Source organism: Tursiops truncatus, chromosome 10, assembly GCF_011762595.2.
Source record: "Tursiops truncatus isolate mTurTru1 chromosome 10, mTurTru1.mat.Y, whole genome shotgun sequence".
Lineage (NCBI taxonomy): Eukaryota > Metazoa > Chordata > Mammalia > Artiodactyla > Delphinidae > Tursiops > Tursiops truncatus.
In genome coordinates, this window is record NC_047043.1 from 96,056,807 (window position 1) to 96,076,311 (window position 19,505).

At 48.6% G+C, this 19,505-nt stretch overlaps 2 protein-coding genes across 24 annotated transcripts in view; one reads left to right on the forward strand and one right to left on the reverse strand.

Moving 5' to 3' along the window:
- LOC109551430 (putative deoxyribonuclease TATDN2) overlaps positions 1-19,505 on the forward strand; it is a 46,484-nt gene that overhangs the window by 22,160 nt on the left and 4,819 nt on the right. For 11 of the 22 annotated variants that reach the window (XM_073787678.1, XM_073787685.1, XM_073787688.1 and 8 more), the window contains 6 exons: positions 2,470-2,579; positions 2,673-6,393; positions 6,490-6,666; positions 7,771-7,834; positions 7,996-8,111; positions 18,612-18,683. The gene's annotated coding sequence lies outside the window, so the exon portion shown is untranslated. The remainder of the gene's footprint in view (positions 1-2,469; positions 2,580-2,672; positions 6,394-6,489; positions 6,667-7,770; positions 7,835-7,995; positions 8,112-18,611; positions 18,684-19,505) is intronic. The other 11 variants (XM_073787683.1, XM_073787680.1, XM_073787679.1 and 8 more) reach the window with 9 other exon arrangements.
- On the reverse strand, positions 2,108-6,490 carry GHRL (ghrelin and obestatin prepropeptide). 2 transcript variants are annotated; one of them, XM_033865423.2, is made up of 4 exons: positions 6,081-6,490; positions 5,741-5,857; positions 2,718-2,826; positions 2,108-2,245 (listed from the first exon to the last, which is right to left on the reverse strand). In XM_033865423.2, exons 1-4 carry the CDS (start codon positions 6,438-6,440, stop codon positions 2,226-2,228), a joined length of 606 nt encoding a protein of 201 aa, XP_033721314.1. In that variant the 5' UTR covers positions 6,441-6,490; the 3' UTR covers positions 2,108-2,225. The 2 variants fall into 2 exon arrangements, with proteins under 2 accessions (XP_033721314.1, XP_019800141.2); XM_019944582.3 differs by lacking the exon at positions 2,108-2,245 and having other exon boundaries at positions 2,574-2,826.

Below are 19,505 nucleotides of genomic sequence, written 5' to 3' on the forward strand. Positions count from 1 at the left end.
CAGTGTTGTGGGCTGGACCAGACAGCTGGTGTTCAGATTCAGGTGTGAGCGTTAAGGCCTCAGCTTTCCACCCCACCATGCTGCCTGGGGCAGGTGAGAGAGCCCGACCAGAGTGGGCGCTTAACCTCTGTTTCTGGAGTGAATGACCTAGGCAAGTGGGAGAGAAGGCTTGTGTGTCCCTTGAGAAAGGAGTAAGGCCTTGTCTTTGTGGGCGAGCATCAGGTGACCAGCGTCCCCCCCAGGGCCTGGCCCCCATCCTCCCCGGAGCCCCGTCTGGCTGCTTCTCCAGCAGGTCGGGAGCTGGTTTCTTGGGCCCTTTGACCATGTTTGAGTCTTGGTGCCTCCGCTGGGTGTTGAGAAGAGGACGGTGGGCCTGGCTAGTGATGATCAGGGTTGCACCCCTACTAAGCTTTTAGAGCTGGGACGTGCCTCAGCTCCAGGCGCGCGTGTGGGTCTCTGCATCAGAGCGAGTGGCTGGCTCATGGAGGCGGACTTCTGCTTCCTCTCTCCCTCCACCCAAGTAGTTCACCTGCTCTCCAATACCTTAGATTCCTCTAGTGGGGATAATCCTTTCAAAATGTGATTACCACTTAGAGGCAGATGCTCTCAGAAGCAAGGGCTTGGTGAGCTACGTCACTGCGCGGCCAGGTAGTCAGGTGTGTGGTTCCCTGAGAGATGGAAGTGTGTGTGTTGTGTGCCCAATGCACGGGCATGGAGTTGACAGCAGAGCTGGGGCTTAGAGAGTTGGGCAGGGAGACAAGTGAAAGAGGGAACAGGACAGCTTTTTCATGCGCTCTCAGTTTTGTTGAGGGCACCCTGGCCAAGTCTGCATTTTCCTAAGTTATGTAAGAGTCCACACCCGCTCTAAGCCAGGTGGGCCGACCTGGCTCTGCTGCCTGAATAGGACCCCGTGGCCTCTAAGCCACTTTATATATGCGCCTGGGGGTCTTGTTAAAATGCAGATCCTGATCTACTAGGGCGGGGGCGGGGCCTGAGACTCTGCATTTCTAAGAGGGTCTCTGATCATGTGACATTCCATGGACCATGTGTGGCTCCTCACACATGGTGTGAGGCATGGTGGTGGAGTTTCGGGGTGCCCACTTAGTGTGATCAGTGGTTAGTGCTGTAGGGCTGTGCCTTGAGTGCCAGATGGCCAGAATTTCACTCGAGAAGATACTTGGCTCCTAGAGGGAGCCCTTTGTGACAGAGGTTTCTCCAGAATATGGATGTTACCCCAGCTTTGCAGAGGGGCATCCTGCATGTTTCCGATGGGTGCGCACCTGTTGGGATGGGCGGTGCTCCTCCCCTCGTGATCACGCATCCATCGTCAGTAGCTCTCAAGTCAGTTCATGTGTTTATACCAAAGAGCAAGTGACTGATAAGTGACATTCCTCCCAGGAAGACTGGGTCTTCACTGGAATTCAGTTGTGGAACTTAAGGACCAAGGCTCACTTCAGCTGTGAGCTGGAGTTGGAAGTGGTTTTGGACATCAACCTGGTGTTCCAAATCAGTGAAGGAACCAAGGTAATGGCCAGCCTTGGCCACGTGAGGTGGCGTCTGCTGTGCCAGGTCTTTTCAGTGGACGAGGAGGAAGGAGGAGGAGTTAGGTCAGCCGTGTCCAGCAGTGGCTCTAGCCATTGTTAGCGGCCCACTCAATCTAACTTCAAACTCAGGCTCTAACATTCCCAGCATCCTTTTCTGCCCATGGATGTCAGTGCAACGGCTATTGGCTCTGATAGTGTCACCTGAAGTTTTCCTGTCCACACAGGCCTTGCTGGTTGTTAATAAGCTCTCTGTGCAGCTTTGCATCGGGAAGCTCTGATATTTAAAGGAACTTTGTCTTCTCCTTTTTCTCCTCTGTCTCGCCCCTCCTTCCCCCTTTCTGTCCACCTTCTCTCCCCCACCTCCATTCCCCCAGTAGCCTTATCTGCTTGTAGAAATGGGCCTAATTTGGTTTTCTAAGCATTGACACCTCGTTGCTACATGTTCTTCTTTTCTCTTCCCTTTGACCATAGACCAAGAATGGGGCAGGGGGTGTTTTTCAGTGAAATGTGAAATTTTCTTCTTTCCTGAAATAAACATTTTGAACCTTCACCATCCAGTTTGAGCATTTATTCACCTCCTAGACTGTTACCCCTCAGAGCTGGGGGTGGTCTCGGAAGCGTTCTGGGAAGCCAGGTGAATGCTTCTGAGGGTGGGAAAACGGAGAGGTGGCTGGACTCAGGTCACTTGTGGGCTGGGGTTTCTGAAAAGCAAGAGGTCAAGTCAAAGTGCTGTGTCTGGGACTTCCTTGGGGGTCCAGCGGTTAAGACTCCGTGCTTCCACTGCGGGGGGCACGGGTTCGATCCCTGCTTAGGGAACTAAGATCCCGCATACCGTGCAGTACAGCCAAAAAAAAAAGCCACCAAAAAAATAGTGCTGTGTCCGCCATTCTGCCAGTGCCGTCAAAGTTGGCTTTTCTTCCCCAAGGTGACGGAGGTGGTGTGTTGTAATGGGGGGAGCGCTGGCCTCAGAATATGGACCGTGTGATTTGGGCACATCCTCTAAAAGCTGGGGGCCCTGGAACCAATCCCCCGCAGGTACTGAGGGATGACTGTGTTTGGGAAAGAGGAATTAGGAGCTCTTTTGAGAGGCAGGGATGGGGAAGAAAACTTCTGTTTTGTCACCCATAGGCGGACTCACATTGGGACTCCGAGGAAACTGGAGAAAGGACTTACCGCTGGCGTCTTCCCAAAGGACGTCCTGAAGAAACTTCCCCAGGGTCTGGCCGTGCTGGTGGGACTGAGCCCCTGACAGCTTGATCCCAACGTCAAAGGGGGCGCTGAACTAGGAGGACCCAGGAGTTGTCAGAGGTCACACCCTCCCGTGTGTGCCCCGCCCCCCCGCCCCATCCCAGTGGAGGCCCTGGGCTCTCAGGAGAGGGAGAGAGGGGGGGCCTGGGGTCCAGCAGGCACCACTGAGGGGACAGCTCAGCCAGGTTACCCTCCTGCCCAGGCCTAGTCTTACCATCCGCACCATCTTTAGGAGGCTTACCTTGTACCCTCTTTCCTTACCTCTGAGAAGGTTACTGATAAAAGCTGTGAAGTCCCCTAGATCAAGGTTCCCTGCTCCTTGCAGCTTAGGAAGACATAAGTTTGAATGGCCAGTGGTAGAGCTTCAGGCCCTGGCAGGGTGATCTGGGGAGCAGGGTTCTCCCTGGTGTACACAGCACTAGCCTGGGGTATGGTCTCTGCCCCCCACCTTCCTCCCTTCCCAGGTGGTCTTCCTCTCATTTGCACAGGCCTCTCCTTGTTCTGTGGGAAGTTGGACAGGAAGCTGACCTTTCCCTAGAACGATGCTCTGAGCCAAGTTTGTTCTTCCTTCTCTGCCTCCATCTCATTCCTTCTACAGGGAGAGCACCCCATTTCCCCTGCTTTCGTGGCAGCCTATGAGATGATTTACTGGAGCTCAGTTTTGGGTGAATAGGGAGGAGCTCTGTTTTCGGCCACATCATCGTTTCTCACCTGGGGAGCGGAGACTATCTAGCTCCGTTCATCCAGTAACTGCCTGGGTGCCTGGCCCTGTTGGTCACTGAGATTCTGGATGAGTTGACGCAGGGATCTTGGGTCTGAAAGGGAGCCCTCGGTCCTTGGTCCTCCTGCCTCCTTGCCCTCCAGACAGGACACGTCAGTCGCATTTTTCAGATGAAGGAGCTGAGGCCCCGACTTGCCTGGGGCCACAGAGGGAGGTGGAGGCAAGGGCCAGACTGCAGGCCCGAGTCCACCAGCCCTGGAGCCTCTTTGAGCCCCAGAGCCCCTGCCCTGCCCTGCGTGCAGCCCTTGCCCTGGTCAGGCCCAGGCTGAGCCCCTTTCCCTCCAGGCAGGAGCCACTGTTGCTCCCATTTCACAGATGAGCAGAGATGCTCAGAGGTGTTATTAAAACAACAGATATCTGTTGGTCCCCTTTTTAAAATTTACTTCCACCTCTTGTCTCCACCGTGAAGGTGGAGCAAGTGGAGATGATACGAGTGATTTTGGGGGAACTGAGGCCCCTCTGTTCCCTCCCTTCAGTAAATGCTCATTTCCCCTCCACCCCTGTGGCTCATGCGGGTGGTTGGATGACCCCAGCCGACTTCGCAGCACCACGAGCACCAAGCTGGGGACCTGCTGGGCTGGTTTGCACCCTGGAACCGGCGATGGGCAACTGACGGGAGGCGCAGCAGCTGTTGGATAGGGGTGCGGCTTTGAGCGACTTGAAAAGGTGCCTTAGTGTCTCATGTGATCAGTGGGGGATGGGTGGAACTTGGCCTCGAAAGCTTCCAGCTCTGAAACTTGATTGATTTCAGGAAAACTTTTGGAGGGGCTGTAGGGGCCTGGGATGAGTGAGGTGGGACCCCGGCCCTGGAGGGGTTCGGTGGGCACAGCCAGAGCCCTGCGGCCTGTGTCACAGGCCTCCCACCTGCCTCTGGCGTTTCACCACCTCCGACATTTCAGACTCCTGGTTCTAGCGGAGGCAGGGGCTGCCGTTTGCTCTGTGGAAACTGGAAACGTCCAGCCGTGAGTCATCAGCCACTGGAACCTCTTCCCCGCCTGGGCTAACTTAGGGCGTCTCTGGCCCCACTGGACCTGGCAGTCTCACCGGGAAAGCTCCCTAGTTTTAGTCTAAGGATTTGCAGGCTGATGAGTGGGCACGTGGCGGGTGGGGTCCCACACGTGGTGGAGGAGGCGCCTGGCGAGGTCAGAGGGCGAGGGTTGGGGATTTGACCCCTGAGGGGAGGAGAGGCTGGGGGTAGGTGGAGGGGAGGCCAAGGCAGGGCAGAGGAGACTTCCTGGGCCACCTGCTCGCTCTCTGCCAGACCGGTGATGGGGACACGGGGCTTGGGGACTGGAGTCCCCCAGACTGTGGGTCCCATTTCTTCCCCATGCAGGGCTCTGGCCCCTCAACCCAGTGAGATCCCTGGGCTGAGCCTCGGTTCCTCATCTCTAAATGAGGGCACAGAAACCAGCCCCACTGACTTCACGGGTGGTTGTAGAGGTTAAGTGCGAAGCAGGAGGGTAAAGCAGCCGGAGAGTGAGACCGCAGTTACTAGCAGTAGTTACTAGGCACCACCCGGGGATTCTGGTTTCCCTGCGTGCGGGGATCTGTCCTCAACTAAACTCTTGTCAGAACCATTCCCCGGACCGCGGCTGCCCGGCAGGGGTAACTATAAAACGCCTTCACGCTTTCTCTCTCCTAGTCCTCCGTTTCTCTCTAAACGGCTCCCCTGCCCCGTGAACTATTCATCAAAGCTCAAGCAAGCCTGATGAGCCCCATCCTCGTCTACAGGTGGGGTTTGGTGAGAGCTGGGCTCACCGCTCACCTGTCCAGGCTGCTGCCTGGTAAGATTGGGTAAGGTAAGGTCCGAGGGGCCCCTGAGTCGATCAGAAAGTTTTCTGCAGGAAACGCCTCCAGTCTGTGACCAGCTCTTCCTTCCTGAGTGTCTATTTGCTGGCTCCCCTCTGAGATCACCTGGCATCTGCTGGCGCCCCCTCTCCCCTCTGCTTGAGGCTCATCCTGATACAGCAAAGTTGCTTAGATGTTTGCCTGTTGATCGGCAAAGCCCATCTCAACAGAGCCCAGTGGTGCAGAGTCCACTGTTTTTGTGCTGTTTAATGTTCCTTGAGTGGCTGGTAAGTGAGTCCCTGTGGATGGCCGCCTCTCCACGCCCTCCCCCGCCCCATCCCCTCCACTGCGGAAAGCATAAAGCTGCAGAGGGACCCACCTGGATTTCCAGCTCGTCCCCTGCGCCTTCCGCCTGACTTCTGACGTCTGCGTCAAGCCAGCCTTCCAGGGCCCGGGGCTTCGGTTTGGCTGACGGCTTCTTGGATTCCTTTCTCTGCTGGAAAGAGGAGGTGTTCTCCTTAGGGCCCTAAGCCCCCCTGTCCTTCCAGAAGCAGAGTGAGGGGTGGGCCCATGGTCAGACCCAGAGTCCTCCTTTGTGCTCTGGGAGAAGAAGGCTGAAGCGCAGAGAGGGTGAGCCACTGCCCAGCTCACGCAGCTCACGGCAGGGCTGCAGTGAGATTCCCCAGTCAGAGCGCAGGCCTCGTGGGGGGACGTCTCACCTGCACTTTCTGGTGTTCGGGGCTCAGGAAGCTGGAGCCCGCCATGGCCAAGTCCACCCAGAGCACACTGAAGAGCAGCAGGCTGCAGACGGTCCCTGGGGAGGGCATGGCCTCGGCCGGCTGGGGACAGATGGGCCTGGCGGAGAGAGCATCTCTGGGCAGCATGTGCCCCCATTCCATCCCCTCTTTTCCCCCCGCTTCCCTCCCTGTGCCTCTGAGCCCAGAAGACAGGCTGAAGGGCTCTGACCTGGACCTGGGGCCCTGATTGCTGAGTAGAGCGGCTCTTAGCGCCCTCTCTGCCCACCTCCCCCAGGTAGGACCGATGGAAGGATGTGGGTGCTCTTTTCCAAGACTGTTCATCTGGGGGCAGAATGCTTGGCAGTGGGACTCCCCATGTTCTTTATCCCAGGCCCCGAGGACCTTGTGCCAAGTTTCTCGAGGATGTTTGAGGAAGCTGAACTGGCAAGGTCCCAGGAGACATGGGGGCCCTGCGGCGGCTCCCAAGCCCAGCTCTGAGCAACCAGGCTGCCCCAGGTCATGCCACCTCCCCGAGTTCAGATGGGCCTGCGGATGCCCGGCAGTGGAGGTGAATTAACCCATAAACAGACCCTCCCACACACAAGAGAGTGGCCAGAGTGCCTACCTGGGATTCCTGGTGGAGGTGGTGCCTGGTGGCTGTCTGGTCATTATATAGGCAGCCTGTGTTTGTTTTAAACCAGCAGCCCCACCTCAGGGCAGCCCAGTATCCGGGGGCTGATTGACATTCCTTGGGAACTAAAAATACTACGCACGTTGTCCTCGGGGTAGAAATCAACAGCGGTGGGCAAACGCCCTGAGAGATGGCTGGGTGGCCTGGGACAGCCACGTGAGGTGGCCATCTGCTGCTCCTCTCTGCAAGCGTGCCTGGCCCTGGTTTAGGTGGGAGGGAGGAGAGTGGCCCTGGGTCTGGTCTGGCTTTGCTGCTCTGCGGCCTTGGCTTACTGGCCCTTCTGCCACTCCCTTCCTCCCGGGATAGAACGAGGTATCCTCACTCGAACTCAGGAGCTTGTCCTGCCCCTGCGCTCGCTGCTCTCCATGAGGGATGCTGCTCTGGCTCCCACAGACCCCGAGCACATGGGACGCTGGCTCGTGGAACTCTCACACGTCCACGAGGGAAGCCCCTATTTCAGATGAGGAAACTGCAGGGGAGCAGGACAGAGACCATCTCCAACAGGGGCTGAACTCCAGTCCTGTTGTTTTTTTTAAAATGTGTAGTATGATCCCATTTTATGGAAAAAATACAAGATGAAAATACAACAAATATAGACAGCCAACTATCTGGAAGGACATATGCTATTGAATTCTTTTCTTCTTTGTAATTATTTTTAGTGCTTAGGTTGAATATTCATTTGGTAATAAGAAACAAGCAAATAAGTGTCTTACTTTTCTGTAACTCTTGGTAGAATCATATGCTCCACCTTGCAAAAAAAATCAAACCTGAGTCTATAGATGCTGTAGATTCAATTACCAACTCCCAAGAAATACAGGGGATGGACGAGTGTGTAAAGGGGACCCACAGGGATGCAATCAGCCCAATACAAACTGAGGGCAACAATAAGGGGCAAGTGTCCAATCCCTTCTTTTGGGTGGTGGTGATGGCTCTGCTCAGCTTGGTCTTTCTTAATGTGCGGGCCTTTCTCCCCTCGCCCAGCCAGGTTCTGAGAGGGAGCAGAGTGCCCTGGGGGCAGGAGAGCCGGGACCTGGTGCTGCCACAGGTGAGCACACACAGATTGGCCTTACGCAGATCACTGAGCGTCCCCCTGCTCACGGCTGCCTCTCACAGGGGCTTGAGGGTTAACTGAGGTGATGGGTGTGCAATCCTTTGTAACCTGTCAAGTACCATGCAGGTGACAACAGTTTTTTGTACCCTGGCCAGCCTTTGCCACGTCAGATGTTCGCGGACGAAGAGCGCATCAACCACGTGGGGGATTCCTTACGTGCCCGCAGCGGCTCATCCCACAGGATGCCCAGGTGGTGACTCCTAAGGGCTTGGTGAGTTGTCTGTGTAGACGTTCTAGCGTTTCAGAGGAGGAGCTCACTTCTGGCTGGGCTCGGGCTGGGAGGGTAGGAAGGGCTCCGTGATCCAGGCGGCGGAAGTGGAGCAGGGCTTTGAAGGGAGGGCACCGCTGCAGGCAGAGGGGCAGGAGCGGGGGGGAACAGCAGGCGTGGGTGCAGACTGTTGGTGGCCCCAGTGAGATGGCTGGGTGCTCGGAGGAGGGTGGCAATGGGGCGGGTTGTAAGAAAAGGCCTAGAAGGAGGTACGGGGTTGGGATAAGCACAGTTTGGAAGCTGGGGGCCCAAGGAGTTTGGGCCTGATCTGGAAGAGGGAGGCCACTGAAGGCTTTTGAGCAGAGGAGTGACAGGACACGACCTTAAAGACCTGGGAGGCTGCACCGTTATTTCACGGGGAGAAAACCTGAATGCCACAGGGACCACACTTTCCCCAAAGCCACGCAGCCCTCAGTGGCAGTGCCCGGACGCCTAGCCAGGCTCCTGAGCACGACGGGATGGGGCAGGGGAGCCAGCAGAACGCTGGTCATCCGATGACCGCCTGACTGAGATGGTCGTCAGGGAGCACTGGACCCTTGTGGAGACTCTAGGGACAGTGGGTGCCCGGGAGGGGCTGGACTGAGCCCCTCAGTAGAATGTGGGGACTGAGTACCTCCAGCTGGAAAACTTCTCACCACCAGTGCACTGGGGCGGGGGCCGGAATCCTCCCGCAGTCCCAGCAGAGTGTAAGTGTGTCACCTGGAGGCCTTCGCCCTTGCGGGCCACCTTGAGCTGATGCCTCTTGGCCTTGGGGCTCAGAAGGGCTGAAGGTGGAGCAGGTGGGGAGATGCTAGAGAAGGCCTGCAGCTTTTTCAGAGCGTGGCCCGCCCTGCCCCCCCGGCCCCAAAAACCCCAAACGGACTATGGTGACGAGGCCCCACTGAGATGTGAGGCCTCCTTCAGTCCCGGCCCTGGAGACAGGAACTGCCAGTGTTGATCTTAGATAACACCCCGCAGGCAAACACCCACGCGGGCTGCTGCGTTCCCTTCCGGAGCAGAAAGGTGGCCTGCGGGCTGGAAAGCACCCGAAGCACATCCCGCAGAGCGGAGGCTGGTTGGGGGAGGAAGGAAGGATGCCGGAGCCACTGAGGGAGGGGGAGGCGGCACCCAGAAAGTACCTCGCTGCCCACCCCTGGCTGTGGACGGGGTGCAGGCTGGGGTGGGGACGCACGCAGACCTGAGCCCAGAGGCCTTTGAGGAGGACTGTGTGGCTCGGGGTGGGGAGGACTGTCCTGCCTCAGCACGTGTTTCCCCTCCTTTGAGTGTGGATAATGCCAAGGCCAGTCTGTCCGTCTGTCTTCTCTGAACCTTCCTCTGGATTGCTTGCTGGTTGGTGGTTTCCTTCCCACAGCAGGGCCTTGAGGGCCTGGCCTCATCCACAGATAAGGGCGCATCGTCACCGAATTAACTGCTGTATGTCAGTGGTGTCTGAGAACAAATTGTGTACACAGTCCACTGTCATTCTGTTTGTGCTGTTAAGTAGCTGGCTGAGCAGGGAGTTTTCTCATGAATTTGGCCAAACCTTGGTCTGAATGAGGCAGATTCTGGGGTAATAGAAACGGGTTTCATTTTCTGAGATAGATAGGGCTCTTTGGCGGGGCTTATTTTTTTCTCCTCGTTCTGGCTTCCATAACTTGTAGAACAGCATCGATCACTAGGAGTATCATGTCAGTCATGCCATTAACAATTCCTTAGGAGTCCCATTAAAAAACGAAAAAGAAACAGATAAAATCCATTTTAATAATGGATTTTTATATATTCAAAATACTATTAATTTGACATGTAATCAGTGTTATAAATGATTTAGATATTTGGCACTGGTTTTCTTTTTACTAAATTTTCAAAGTCCATTGTGTATTATATTTTCACAGCACGTTTCAGTTCAGACCAGCCACATTTCCAGTGCTCAGCAGCTCTTGTGGCTCACGGCTATTGCACTGGACAAGCTCTAGATCATCATGGGTGTCCCTCTTACAACCTCCACATCCTTAGCCCAGTGCTATCTCATCCCTCCTGCTCCAAACACAACCTCTCCCACTGGGGTTTCCCTGTTCTCCTGCCATCGTGGGGCTGGAGCCCCCAGTATTGGTCTCCTATCTTCAGTCTTTCTCTCCACCAGCTTTTGCCCTCAGCGTTAAAATATGCCCAGGTCTCTCTCATCCTGGAAAGGTCTATTGATGCCTTCTTGCCCTCATGCTACCGTGTCCAGGCAGAAGTTCCTGTCCCTGTATCCTGTCCCTTATGGGTACTGGCCCCTCCACACTCTGTAGCTTGACTCCCTGCACCGCCCGCCAACCACTGTGCTGAAACTGTTCTCAGAACTACAGGTAGCGCAGTCTAGGGATGGCTAAGAGCCCTAGGATCTCAGGATGAGGCCTGTAGGGTCATCTAATCTCACCGCTGGGTGCAGGTTTGTGCTGGGCTGCAGTGGATGCATAGGGGAAGTGGTAAGAAAGCAGTCTTTTTTATGTCTCGTCTTCGGATTCTGATCCAGTAAGTCTGCAGTGGGGCGTGAGAATCTGTATGTCTCAGATACTGAACAAGTATCTCAGGCACTTCCTTTCCGATTATAAAATAATGTTTCCAGCAGAAAATTTGGCCATATGTAAGATAAACTCTCTCTCCATGTATATTTGAACTTCTTATTCTGGAAAATTTCAACCTTAAAATGAAAGCAGAGAGAGTAATACAATGAGTCTCCACAAGCATTCATCATCACTTTCAACATGTATTAGCATCTTGCTTCGTGTATTTATCCCACATACTATTTTTCCTCTGGGGGGAATATTCTAAAAGCAAATCTCAGCAATCATGTAATTTCAGCCTTAAAATCTTCAGTGTGTAACTCTAACTGATAAAACACACTGTCTTACCCTACAACAACCCCCTTACCTCAACCTGATTCTTTCTCTATTGTTCCTTTCTACATTTATTACCATTTTTTTTTCAATTATTTTATCACCTTGATATCCAGTTTGTACAGGAAAGGCAAGAAAAATACATCATTTTTCTCTACTTACTAATGTTCAAAATAAGGACAGTCTCTAGATCCATCCAGGTCTCTACAAATAATCCATCCAGGTCTCTACAAATGACTTTTTCTGGCTGAGTAATATTTCATTGTATATATGCACCACATCTTCTTTATCCATTCATTTGTCGATGGGCATTTAGGTTGCTTCCATGTCCTGGCTATTGTAAATAGTGCTGCAATGAACATTGGGGTGCGTGTGTCATTTTGAATCACGGTTTTCTCTGGTTATCTGCCCAGGAGTGGGATTGCTGGGTCATATGGTAATTCTAGTTTTAGTTTTCTAAGGACCCTCCATACTGTTCTCCATAGTGGCTGTATCAATTTGCATCCCCACCAACAGTGCAAGAGGGTTCCCTTTTGTCCACACCCTGTCCAGCATTTGTTGTTTGCAGATTGTCTGATGATGCCCATTCTAACTGGTGTGAGGTGATAACCTCATTGTAGTTTTGATTTGCATTTCTCTAACAATTAGTGATGTTGAGCACCTTTTCACGTGCTTCTTGGCCATCTATATGTCTTCTATGGAGAAATGTCTATTTAGGTCTGCTCATTTTTTGATTGGGTTTTGATTGCGGAGCACAGGCTCTGGACGCGTAGGCTCAGCGGCCATGGGTCATGGGCCCAGCCGCTCCGTGGCATGTGGGATCTTCCCGGACTGGGGCACGGACCCGTGTCCCCTGCATCGGTAGGCGGACTCTCAACCACTGCGCCACCAGGGAAGCCCTGTTTATTTTTTTAATATTGAGCTGCACGAGCTGTTTATATATTTTGGAGATTAATCCTTTGTCGGTTCGTTTGCAAATATTTTCTCCCATTCTGAGGGTTGTCTTTTGGTCCTGTTTGTAGTTTTGTTTGCTTTGCAAAAGCTTTGAAGTTTCATTAGGTCCCATTTGTTCATTTTTGTTTTAATTTCCATTACTCTAGGAGGTGGATCAAAAAAGATCTTGCTGTGATTTATGTCCAAGAGTGTTCTTCCTATGTTTTCCTCTAAGAGTGTTATGGTGTCCGGTCTTACAGTTAGGTCTGTAATTCATTTTGAGTTTATTTTTGTGTATGGTGTTAGGGAGTGTTCTGATTTCATTCTTTTTTTTTTTTTTTTGTGGTACACGGGCCTGTCACTGCTGTGGCCTCTCCCGTTGCGGAGCACAGGCTCCGGACGCGCAGGCTCAGTGGCCATGGCTCACAGGCCCAGCCGCTCCGCGGCATGTGGGATCCTCCCAGACCAGGGCATGAACCTGTGTCCCCTGCATCGGCAGGCGGACTCCCAACCACTGCGCCACCAAGGAGGCCCTGATTTCATTCTTTTACGTGTAGCAGTTTTCCCAAACCAGTTACTGAAGAGACTGTCTTTTCTCCACTGTATATCTTTGCCTCGTTTATCATAGATTAGTTGACCATAGCTGTGTGGGTTTATCTGTGGGTTTTCTATGATTTCCATTGATCTATATTTTTGTCTTTGTGCCAGTACCATATTTTCTTGATTACTGTAGCTTGGTAGTATAGTCTGAAATCAGGGAGTCTGATGCCTCCAGCTCCATTTTCTTCCCTTAAGATTGCTTTGGCTATTCAGGGTCTTTTGTGTCTCCATTCACATTTTAAGAGTTTTTGTTCTAGTTCTGTACAAAAATGCCACTGGTAATTTGAAAAGGATTGCATTGAATCTGTAGATTGCTTTGGGTAGTATAGTAATTTTCACAGTATTGATTCTTCCAATCCAAGAACATGGTGTATCTGTCCATCTGTTTGTGTCATCTTTGATTTCTTTCATCAGTGTCTTACAGTTTTCTGAGTACAGGTCTTTTACCTCCTTAGGTAGGTTTATTCCTAGGTATTTTATTCTTTTTGTTGCACTGGTGAATGGGATTGTTTCCTTAATTTCTCTTTCTGGTCTTGCATTGCTAGTGTCTAGGAATGAGAGAGATTTCTGTGCATTACTTTTGTATCCTGCAACTTTACCAAATTCATTGATTAGCTCTAGTAGTTTTCTGGTGGCATCTTTAAGATTATGTATAGTATCACGTCATCTGCAGACAGTCACAGTTTTACCTCTTTTCCAATATGTATTCTTTTTCTTTCTTTTTCTTCCCTGATTGCCGTGGCTAGGGCTTCCAAAATTATGCTGACTAATAGTGGTGAGAGTGGACATCCTTGTCTTGTTCCTGATCTTAGAGGAAATGCTTTCTGTTTTTCACCATTGAGAATGATGTTTGCTGTGGGTTTGTCGTAGATGGGCTTGATTATGTTGAGGTCGGTTTCCTCTTTGCCCACTTTCTGGAGAGTTTTTATCATAAATGGGTGTTGAGTTTTTCAAAAGCTTTTTCTGCATCTATTGAGATGATCATATGTTTTTCTTCTTCAATTTGTTAATATGGTGTATCACGTTGATTGATTTGCATATATTGAAGAATCCTTACATCCCTGGCATAAACCCCACTTGATCATGGCGTATGATCCTTTTAATGTGTTGTTGGATTATGTTTGCTAGTATTTTGTTGAGGATTTTTGCAGCTATATTCATGAGTGATATTGGTCTGTAATTTTCTTTTTTTGTAGTATGTTTGTCTGGTTTTGGTATCAGGCTGATGGTGGCCTCATAGAATGAGTTTGGGAGGGTTCCTTCCTCTGCAATTTTTTGGAAGAGTTTGAGAAGGATGGGTGTTAGCTCTTCTCTAAATGTTTTATAGAATTCACCTGTGAAGCCATCTGGTCGTGGACGTTTTTTGTTGGAACATTTTTAATCACACTTAATTTCCTTACTTGTGATTGGTCTGTTCATCTTTTCTGTATCTTCCTGGTTCAGTCTTGGAAGGTTATACCTTCCTTAGAATTTGTCCACTTCTTCCACGTTGTCCATTTTATTCACTTAGAGTTGCTTGTAGCAGTCTCTTATGATGCTTTGTATTTCTGTGGTGTCTGTTGTAACTTCTCCTTTTTCATTTCTAATTTTATTGATTTGAGTCCTCTCTCTCTTTCCCCTGAGGAGTCTGGCTAAAGGTGTATCAATTTTGTTTATCTTCTCAAAGAACCAGCTTTCAGTTTTATTGATCTTTGCTAATGTTTTCTTTGTTTCTATGTCATTTATTTCTGCTCTGGTCTTTATGATTTCTTTCCTTCTACTGACTTTGGGTTTTGTTTGTTCTTCTTTCTCTGGTTCCTTTAGTTGTAGGGTTAGATTGTTTATTTGAGATTTTTCTTGTTTCTTGAGGTCGGCTTGTATTGCTATAAACTTCCCTCTGTGAATTGCTTTTGCTGCATCCCATAGGTTTTGGATCGTTGTGTTTTCATTGTCATTTGTCTGTAGGTATATTTTGATTTCCTCTTTGATTTCTTCAGTGATCTCTTGGTTATTTAGTAATGTATTGTTTAGCCTCCATGTATTTGTGTTTTTTTACGTTTTTTTCCCCCTGTAATTGAGTTCTAATCTCATAGTGTTGAGGTCGGAAAAGATGCTTGATATGATTTCAGTTTTCTTAAATTTACCAAGGCTTGATGTGTGACCCAAGATGTGATGTATCCTGGGGAGCGTTCCATGTGCACTTGAGAAGAAATGTAATCTGCTGTTTTTGGATGGAATGTCCTATAAATATGAATGAAATGTGTCTGGTCTTTTGTGTCATTTAAAGCTTGTGTTTCCTTATTAATTTTCTGTCTGGATCATCTGTCCATTGGTGTAAGTGAGGTGTTAAAGTCCCCCACTATTATTGTGTTAGTGTCAATCTCCTCTTTTATAGCTGTTAGCAGTTGCCTTATGTATTGAAGTGTTCCTATGTTGGGTGCATATATATTTATAGTTATTATATCTACTTCTTGGATTGATCCCTTGATCATGATGTACTGTCCTTCCTTGTCTCTAGTAAGATTCTTTATTTTGAAGTCTGTTTTATTTGATATGAGTATTACGACTCCAGCTTTCTTTTGATTTCCATTTGCATGGAATATCTTTTTCCATCCCCTCACTGTCAGTCTGTACGTGTCCCTAGGTGTGAAGTGGGTCTCTTGTAGGCAGCATATATGGGTATTATTTTTGTAACCATTCAGTGAGCCTGTGTCTTTTGGTTGGAGCATTTAATCCATTCACGTTTAAGGTAATTATCGATATGTATGTTTCCATGACCAATTTCTTAATTGTTGTTGGTTTGTTTTTGTAGGTCCTTTTCTTCTCTTGTGTTTCCCACTTAGAGAAATTCCTTTAGCATTTGCTGTTGAGCTGGTTCGGTGGTGCTGAATTCTCTTAGCTTTTGCTGGTCTGTAAAGCTTTTGATTTCTCTGTCGAATCTGAATGAGATACTTGCTGGGTAGAGTAATGCTGGTTGTAGGTTGTTCCCTTTCATCACTTTAATTATATGGTGCCACTCCCTTCTGGCTTGTAGAGTTTCTGCTGAGAAATCAGCCGTTAACCTTATGGGAGTTCCCTTGTATGTTATTTGTTGTTTTTCCCTTGCTGCTTTGAATAATTTTTCTTTGTCTTTAAATTTTGTCAATTTGATTACTCTGTGTCTCAGCATGCTTCTCCTTGGGTTTGTCCTGCCTGGGACTCTCTGTGCTTCCTGGACTTGGATGGCTATTTCCTTTCCCGTGTTAGGAAAGTTTTTGACTATAATCTCTTCAAGTATTTTCTCGGGTCCTTTCTCTCTTCTCCTTCTGGAAGCCCTACAATGCGAATGTTGTTGTGTTTAATGTTTTCCCAGATGTCTCTTAGGCTGTCTTCATTTGTTTTCATTCTTTTTTCTTTATTCTGTTCCACAGCAGTGAATTCCACCATTCCTTCCTCCAGGTCACTTATCCATTCTTCTGCTCAGTTATTCTGCTATTGAGTCCTTCTAGTGTATTGTTCATTTCAGTTATTATATTGTTCATCTCTGTTTGTTCCTTAATTCTTCTAGGTCTTTGCTAAACAATTCTTGCATCTTTTCGATCTTTGCCTCCATTCTTTTTTCGAGGTCCTTGATAATCTTCACTATCGTTCTGCAGTCTTTTTCTGGAAGGTTGGCTGTCTCTACTTCATTTAGTTGTTTTTCTGGGGTTTTATCTTGTTCTTTCAACTGGTACAAAGTCCTTTGCCTTTTCATGTTGTCTATCTTTCTGTGAATGTGGTTTTCCTTCCACAGGCTACAGAACTGTAGTTCTTCTTGTTTCTGCCGTCTGCCCTCTGGTGGATGAGTCTATGTAAGAGGCTTGTGCAAGCTTCCTGATGGGAGGGAGTGATGGTGGGTAGAGCTGGGTGTTGGTCTGGTGGGCAGAGCTCAGTAAAAGTTTAATCCGTTTGTCTGCTGATGGGTGGGGCTGGGTTCCCTCCCTGTTGGTTGTTTGGCCTGAGGCGACCCAGCACTGGAGCCTATCCAGCTCTTTGGTGGGGCTAATGGCAGACTCTGGGAGGGCTCAGGCAAAGGAGCACTTCCCAGAACTTTTGCTGCTAGTGTCCTTGTCCCCATGGCGAGCCACAGCCACCCCCACCTCTGCAGGAGACCCTTCAACACTAGCAGGTTGTCTGGTTCAGTCTCCTATGGGGTCACTGCTCCTTCCCCTGCGTACTGATGCACACACTACTTTGTGTGTGCCCTCCAAGAGGGGAGTCTCTGTTTCCCCCAGTCCTGGCAAAGTCCTGCAATCAAATCCTGCTAGCCTTCAGCATCTGGTTCTCTAGGAATTCCTCCTCCCATTGCCGGACCCCCAGGTCGGGAAACCTGACGTGGGGCTCAGAACCTTCACTCCAGTGGGTGGACTTCTGTGGTGTAAGTGTTCTCCAGTTTGTGAGTCACCCACCCAGCAGTTACGGGATTTGATTGTAGTGTGATTGTGCCCCTCCTCCTGTCCCATTGCGGCTCCTCCTTTGTCTTTGGATGTGGGGTATCTTTTTTGGTGAGTTTCAGTGTCTACCTGAACATGATTGTTCAGTAGTTAGTTGTGATTCTGGTGCTCTCGCGACAGGGAGTGAGCTCACGTCCTTCTACTCCACCATCTTGAACCAATCTCATGGATTTTTTTCTTAAAATATGTGTTTCAATCCATTACAGTTATTTTCTTTTTGATGTTTCCAGAGTTTATTCCTGTGTGCTTTTGATACAACCCTATCATTTTTAATAGTTTGTTTTCTTTCTGTCTCATTAAGAAATCCTGGCCTCATCTTTTGTGTGTCCTTCCTGATTCTGACCCGAATTTGCCATTTCTCTAAGAAGTTTTGGTTTCTTTTAGTGGGAAATAGTTTTTTGTTTTTTTTTTTACATCTTTATTGGAGTATAATTGCTTTACAATGGTGTTTCTGCTATATAACATAGTGAATCAGTTTCTGCTCTATAACATAGTGAATCAGTTATACATATACATATGTTCCCATATCTCTTCCCTCTTGCGATTCCCTCCCACCCTCCCTATCCCACCCCTCTAGGTGGTCACAAAGCACCGAGCTGATCTCCCTGTGCTATGCGGCTGCTTCCCACTAGCTATCGATTTTACATTTGGTATTGTATAAATGTCCATGTCACTCTTCCACTTTGTCCCAGTTTACCCTTCCCCCTCCCCGGGAAATAGTTTTTAAAGACCACAGTCTGGATGGTAACTACTAGTATTGCTTCTAGGCCTTTTCAGCGCATAGATGATAAAAACATAGTTTTTAGAAGGAGAAAAATAGGACATGAGTTAATACTGTTATTTCCAAGTAAAACTTAAGGTCACTGTGCTTTTTGACTTCTTGGGTTTTATATTTAAATTTCTTTATCTTAAAAACCTTGATTTCTAATTACATTAACAAAATTATCTCTGTCTTGCTGTATCTTACCGTATCAACATAATACTTTCAAAATAAGACTACGACAATTACTACAAACCATAAAACTACTAAACGCAGTCTTAGAATAAACGGTCAAATGAGTTAAATATTTTCTCTGTGTGGTTATGCCATGGGCTTGATATATACCTAACATTCCATCCAGTTGTTTTTTCAGTTTTTAGGGATTTTTTCCCCTTTACTTGTTAATTATTAAACATTACGTGGTTCCCAAGTCAATGGTATAAGACAAGGTACGTGCAGAGACTATTATCTTCCATTCCTGTCCCCTTCATTCTGTTCCTCCTTTCCTCTATAGGTATTTTTATTGTGATTTTTTTCTTTCACCCATGAGTGATTTAGATGTATTGCTTAAATTTCCAAATATTTGAGGATTTTCCAAGTATTCTATTATTGGCTTCTAGGTTACTTCCATTATAGTGTGAGAATATGTTGTAGATAATTTTAATTCTGTTAGATTTGTTAAAGTTTGTTTTAGGGTCCAGAAATTAGTGTGTCTCGATGAGTGTTCCAGATGTGCTTGAATGCGTTTAAGTGTTTCTGGGTGGAATGTTCTGTGAGTGCCTGTTAGGTCAAATTGATTGCCAGGTTTGTTTATGTATTCTGTAACTTCACTGTTTTCTAGGGTCCTATTTTTTCTGCTACTGAAAGAGGAGTGTTGAGATCTCCAGCTGGAATTGTAACTGGCTTCAGTTCTGTGAGTTTTTGTTTCACATATTTTGAAGCTCTATTTTAAGTGCATACATCTTTAGGATTGTTGCCTTCTTGATGAACTGACCCTTTTATTATTATGCCCCTTTTTATCCCTTATAAGTATTTCTTGTTCTAAAGTCTACTTTATCTGAAATTTTTTGTTCTAGAACCAGTTTTTTTTAAAAATAAATTTATTTATTTTATTTATTATTTTTGGCGGCGTTGGGTCTTCATTGCTCCGAGCGGGCTTTGTCTAGTTGTGGCGAGCGGAGGCTACTCTTTGTTGCGGTGCACGGGCTTCTCATTGCAGTGGTTTCTCTCGTTGCGGAGCACGGGCTCTGGGCATGCGGGCTTCAGTAGTTGTGGCTTATGGGCTCTAGAGCTCAGGATAAGTTGTGGCGCACAGGCTCTGCTGTTCCACGGCCTGTGGGATCTCCGCGGACCAGGTCTTGAATGTGTGTCCCCTGCACTGGCAGGCAGATTGTTAAGCACTGCTTCACCAGGGAAGTCTGATTTGTATAGTTTCTAATGAGAAGTTGGCTGTCATTCTTATATTTGTTCCTGTGTATGTAATATGTCTTTTTTTTTTCTGGCTGCTTATATAATTTTTAAGAAAGTTCAGTAGTATTATTGTATGTGTATTTTCTTCTGCTTGGGGTTCTTTAATTTCCTAGAATCTGTAGGGTTATAGTTCAAATCCAGCTGAGAAATTTTGGCTGTTTCTCTAAACATTGTTTTCTGTCTCCTTTGGAATCCAACTGACACATATTTTAGACTACTTAATACTGGAGTCTCTGTGTTTGTTTTGTTTTGTCTGCTTTTCTCC